Genomic DNA, 6,040 nt, shown 5'->3' with positions numbered 1-6,040 from the left:
GCCTTGGTGAAAGCCTGAAGTAGTGAATTCTGGTTCACTAAGTTGCCCCCAGTTCTATCATAGATGGTTGAATTGTTCTAGTTACACATCAATAAAAAGGGCCTAAAAGTCAGGACTTCAGTTAATGTCTGATGGCCATTTAGACTCACTGAGTCAGTCATAGAGTAATATCGCATAGAAACAGGCCCTTCGTGTCAATGCTGGCCATCAAGCACCTATCTATTCTAATCCCATTTTCCAGCACTTAGCCATAGCATTGTATGCTATGGCATTTCAAGTGCTCATCTAAATACTTCTTAAATGTTGTGAGGGTCCTGCCTCTACCTCCCCTTCAGGCAGTGTTCCAGATTCCAACCACCCTCTGGTTAAGAAACCTTTCCCTCAAATCCCCTCTAAACCTCCTACCTTAAATCTATGTACCCTGGTTATTGACACCTCCTCTAAGGGAGGAAGTTTCTTCCTATCTATGCCCCTCATAATTCATACCCCAATCAAGTCACCCCTCAGCCTTCTCTGCCCTAAGGAAAGCAAATCTAGCCTATCCAGTCTCTCTTCACGCTTCAAAATGTTTTTAACTCTCATATCGTACATGAAATCCAACCCAAAGATTAAACAAATTATTTTCAAAAAATCATTCCCACTAGCTTAAGTAATGCTCTTGAGCATTAGGTCCTGTCTGCAATGTTTATTTTAAAATGTGGCTACCATGTATTTCAAGACATCCTCAGTACTTTCATTTTACTCAAATGTACGTGAATTAAAACTGCTGTTTGGATGCATCAATCTGGGAAGTAAAGACAGAGCAAGCACAAGTGTTTTTGTAGCAGCTCTATGGCTATACCAAGCAGACTTATACTTATCTCTGGTCAGTAAACTGAACTCCGTCTGAATGGAACCGAACAAGGAAACATTTCCTAGTTTCTGTGTCTTGCTCACACAACTACTCAAAATGTTTTTTATCAGGTGAAAACAGTTCCAACCTGGTTGTAGTGGCCAAATAACCACCAAATTAACAAGTCAGACTAAAACACTTCAAGGTAGTCATGTGCTGCAGTATCAGAACTGTAAAGCCATCTTGAGGCAGCCACCCAAGAGCAAAGGGTATAGGGAGCATCGCAGAATAAAACAAAACTGGAGAGCATTAATAAAAAGTTTTATTTCATAAGCATTTCGAAAGGTCAACAAAAACAAAAAGCTGCAATTTTTAGACAATTACAAAGTGGCAATCTCAATTTCTAGCACAATGTCTGATGCACCAAGAACCTTACAACAACTCAATAGCAAATTAACTTCCCTCTCCCCTAAAGCCAGTTGGTTCTATGTACCAACATGAAATTGCTCTCACCAAACCAATTTATATTCCCCCTCACTGTACCAGCCAAGGTAACACCAACAAAACACCACTAAGAACAGAGACATTGCGCCACCCAAAGACACAGTCATAGTGTGTTAACTATACAAAACAAAAATAAACTGTACAGTTTAAAATCAAATTCTCATATACATAGCCTTATATATTTTAAAAAGAAGCAGAGTGTGTACAGGGCAGGGGTAAATGCTCTATAGCTGAGAAATGTTGCTGGAAGAAAGGTAAAATTCAATCGTCATCATCCTCTTCCTCCTCCTCATCCTCATCATCCTCCTCATCATCCTCCTCATCATCCTCCACCACCTTCTTCTTTTCGACTTTGGCAGCTGAAGCCTTCTTAGTAGATTCACACTTTGTTTTAGCACGATACGCTGCAAGATCCTGGAAGCCAAGAATAAATATTTCTTTAGTCCACATAAATATGACTTTGCTCTTGTGGCTAAGATATCCCTTAGAAGCAACAGCAGATTAGTAAATACTTTTTCCATTAAGTGAACTAGCCAGAATCAATGTAGTTCTATATTTATAAGTTGAAAATTTGTTACATAGCAAGAGGCCAGCAAATAACCTGATATAGTATCGGTTAAACTTGCCACCATCTTGCCAGTATAATCAATTTATGCCAAGTTGTAAAGTGACATCAGGAATTCTTGGGTTTCATTCCAAATATCCATCCAGGCAGTATCGCTCCTCTAACAGCACCACCTCCACACCTTCTCCAGTCTAGGTTCACAAAGGAGGGCCAATTGGGTGGCATATTTAAGGGCTGTTGGCATTATGCAACTAAACCCACACATTAACCAGCAACCTCAATTTTTATATTGGGGGGGGGGGGGGGGGGGCACACAGGAGCAAACAGGAAACACAAAAAGCTGGTATCTTTCAAACATTACCAATTCATATCTTTCCTTGAGCTTTGCTGCCCTCTTTTCATATGGAATCTTGTCATTTGCAGCTGTTGAATTCCAAAGCACTCCCAGCTTCCTGGCTGTGTCCCCAATTGATGACCCAGGGTTTTCCTCTTTAATTTTGGGACGCCAGTCAGAGCAGAATACAAAGAAAGCAGATCTGAAATTAATTGGAGTTAAATAAGTAAATTTGGAGGTAAACTTGCACAAAGCACACAGTTACAGACGAAAATCAAAGCTGACCCTACAAGTGAAACATGAAACATTAAGTATGCTTTCTTCCTCCCCACAAATGGGGCAGTTCAAATCTCTTCGCAGCTTTGGGGATGTTGCTGCCAGAGTGCGGTCCCAAAATGCACTCAAGTATTCAAAGATTGCATCAGAATAGCAGTGACCTGCTGAATATTTCTGGCATTTTCTGTTTTCATTTAAGATTTCTAGAGTATGTTGATAATGCAGTACAAAAAGAAATTGTTTATAAGATGAAAACTTACGGGGGTCTCTTTGGTGCATTAGGGTCCTTCTTTCTCTTCATTTTCTTGGCACCTGTTGGGGGCTCATAATTCTTCATTTCTTTCTCCCAACGGACCTTGTCTTCTTTCGCCTTATCTTCAAATTTTAGTTTCTCTTTACTGGTCATGGACTGCAAAAAATTGCAACTATAATAACTTCCCAAAAAATACTGCACACACATTTACTATACCCAGGATTTCCATGACTAACCAAACAAATGCAAGTCTGCAGTTACATATTTTTCCAACCAAATAAAATGTCAAGCATTAATACACATCATTCTTGCCACCCACTGGTGGTTTTGTGAAACTCAACCATGCTTGCCACCACCTGAGCCTAATCCAGTTTCAGCAGACTAAAGTAATGTTACAGTAGACTCATTCCCATCTTGTTCTAATCAACCAGAAATTAGAGTAGAGATGCCACAGATTAGATTCATTTAATATTCAGAAAGTAATATTTACATTTGGAAAATGCAAAGTGACATCAGAGGAAGTAGTAATCAAAGTGCAGAGTTCGGGTCAAACTACATCCCTGGAACTGGACAGAGTACTTGTCACCAAAACATAAGGGAAACATTCAGACACTGGAGACCGTGCAGTTCAGAACCACAAGGCTGATTTCTAGTGTCAACTATTCAGACAGACTTTAGAAAGTTGGGCATTTCACCTTGGAAAGGATACATCAGAGGTGATCTCACTATCCCGGAATATCTTTTAACACAGAAATTATTAATCCAGAATATTACTTTAAAATTAAATTGCAAAAGTAGAAAAGTGGTAGTTTCAAACTAGTAAAAGACAAATTCAAGACCAATACTAGAAATACTTCAGTAAGTGATCAGAGTGGAGGTGAAAATTTTGCATTAATTAAGAAACAAATGGATGATACATTAAGAGTGAAGAAAAAGAACATACTGTAGAGTTTCTAGATGTATGATGAAAGAAGATGGGCTAAATGGTCTGTCATCCACTATTATCTTGGGATCTGCTTTGAAACCCCTTCTCTAGCATGGTAAAGAATTTATTGCACAGATATTCTCAGGGCCTGATCCCATACCCATATAACCTGGCAAATAAATGTGCAACTCAAGTTACATAGGCACATTAACTGCTCACCTTCCATCTTTCTGCACACTTCTTTGAAAATTCAGAAAAGTTGACAGATGCATCAGGATGCTTCTTCTTGTGCTCCTCACGACAAGTTTGGACAAAGAAGGCATAAGAGGACATTTTGCCTCGAGGTTTTTTGGGATCACCACCTCTTACCATTTTGGCCTTTTTCTGAAAAAAATAGCAAAAGAATTAATTCAATTCTGCACAATTTTGAATATTCCACATTTTCTCAAGCAGTGCGGCTTTGTGGGGAAACCTCATTAAACGAAATTTCGAATATGAATGGAGGACAGTAGCCTGAACGTTTCCTCAAGTCACTGAAAAACACAAGTTTTCGGAGTACTGTTAGTACTCTTGTTGACATTGCACATCACATCCCTACTTCGGCGCCTTAAACTACCTGTGTCTTCGTCCGTATCTATTCCAACTATTATTCATAACATACTTTTCACCTTACAACTCAAAGTACTTGAAAGCGAATTACTACTCCGTTCACAGAAAATAAAACAACCGCGCCCATACATTTTAGCACAGAATAACGGGAAAAAAACGGCAAATTCAAAAAGCCAAAACTAAATGCACCCGAGTTGTCATTTTTGCAAATCTTCCCTGAATATTAATTCCATCCTTCGCACCATTAAAACCGAAGAAAAACAGCTCTAATTTATTCCCAACATAAAAAGCGTTTCAGCGATTTAACAGCCCCGCCTAACCAATTATACTACTAAATCTAAGAAAAATCGAAAAAACACAATTTATGTCTTAGTTTTCTTGATTATTTCGCGCCTTTTACTTGCGACATTATTTCCCACTGGGGAATGTAAATTTAAAAAATGTATTAGAAAAACAAAAATTCCAATCTAAATCTGGAAATTAAAATATATTTTTTAAAAAGTTAATCCACCAAAGCTTTCGACCCGTTTAAAATGGTACGGCTGAAGTATAGGCACTTCACTGAGTCTGGAGCAATGGCTGAGAACAAAAAAAAAAGAGGTCAAACAACGACAATATTTCTTCTTCCATGTTGAAAAATCCTTCTTCATGAGAGAAAGTCCCCTTCAAATGTCACCAAACACCATCTACGGACCGTTTCCTATCGCCAGAAGCCCGTTTTCTGCGTGTTTTTCTCGCCTGTGGTCTTTGCCCTGAATGGTATATAGTTATAGTGTGGGCTTTGTACATATAGTTTAGTGTTAGAGCCGCGAATGGCCGCTTGCCTCTAACACAGACAGTACATGGCTCCATCTTGATAGCAGCGTCAGAGCGAGGGGAAAACAGCCCAGCTCGCCTTACAGCCCGTATTTCGCCCCTTTAACCGCCTGCAACCCCGGCAAAAAGCGCATGGTTAGATAGCTCAGAGCCTGGACTATCCGATCCCGCTCCCAAACTCCGCTGTGAATACACTTTAGCGGCGCCAGATACGGTTTGGAAAAGTTGAACCCAACTCGCTCTCGACGCGCTGCTGTTTAATAATGGCTTTCGCTCAGCCGCCGTCAGCCATGTTAAACAGCGCGGCTGAGGCAAATTTTTTAACTTTAATTCCAACGCTCTATCAGCACACATTTGTAAAGTAAATCAAGAGAGTAAGACATGCCCGTTTAGAATATGCTGAATTTTGGCCCCCCCCTTCTGTGTCTAAAGGCGAGTCACTGTTGTACAATCTGTGCTTCCACTTGCTCCGTACACTAACAATCAACCTCGCACCGTCTCTCGCTGTAATGGCTGTGGAGGCGCTTGCTGCCTGCGCACTATCGCCAACCACTGCCGCCCTCCCATTGGCTGCTACCGAGCCATCGCGCTCCTTGGTTGGCCAGTACCCCTCCATTGTTCTGACTAGAACTGCTCTTCGATTGGTCGCCCCGGGGGAAACGACAGCGGAGGGCGAAACAGCGCGCAAATACAAACCCACACCCCAAAAGACTGCGAAGATCAGCATTGAGCAGCCGGAGACCATCGTTTCTGTCTATGTGTAACCTAGATAGATATGGAAGCTGCACTCTGATGGTCTTATTACAACTGTCAAACGCTACTTGACATTTGGCATGCCACAGTGGCCTGATAACATTGTAGTTTTGTTGACAACAGTCCTTTCATTGAAATTTAAGTGTTGTCTATGACAGAATGCAGAATTGCAT

The 6,040-nt window shown here is 40.6% G+C and overlaps 1 protein-coding gene across 1 annotated transcript; it reads right to left on the bottom strand.

Moving 5' to 3' along the window:
* Positions 1-1,136: 1,136 nt before the first annotated feature.
* LOC137371264 (high mobility group protein B1-like) lies at positions 1,137-5,639 on the bottom strand. Its single transcript, XM_068033530.1, has 5 exons — positions 5,500-5,639; positions 3,909-4,073; positions 2,772-2,920; positions 2,263-2,437; positions 1,137-1,750 (listed from the first exon to the last, which is right to left on the bottom strand). The coding sequence occupies exons 2-5, from the start codon at positions 4,059-4,061 to the stop codon at positions 1,598-1,600; spliced, it is 630 nt and encodes a 209-aa protein (XP_067889631.1). The 5' UTR covers positions 4,062-4,073; positions 5,500-5,639; the 3' UTR covers positions 1,137-1,597.
* Positions 5,640-6,040: the final 401 nt, after the last annotated feature.

The sequence above is a fragment of the Heterodontus francisci genome, chromosome 6, assembly GCF_036365525.1.
Source record: "Heterodontus francisci isolate sHetFra1 chromosome 6, sHetFra1.hap1, whole genome shotgun sequence".
NCBI classification, from domain to species: Eukaryota; Metazoa; Chordata; class Chondrichthyes; order Heterodontiformes; family Heterodontidae; genus Heterodontus; species Heterodontus francisci.
Note: the sequence above shows the minus strand (reverse complement) of the source record. Positions and strands in the feature narration are given on the sequence as shown.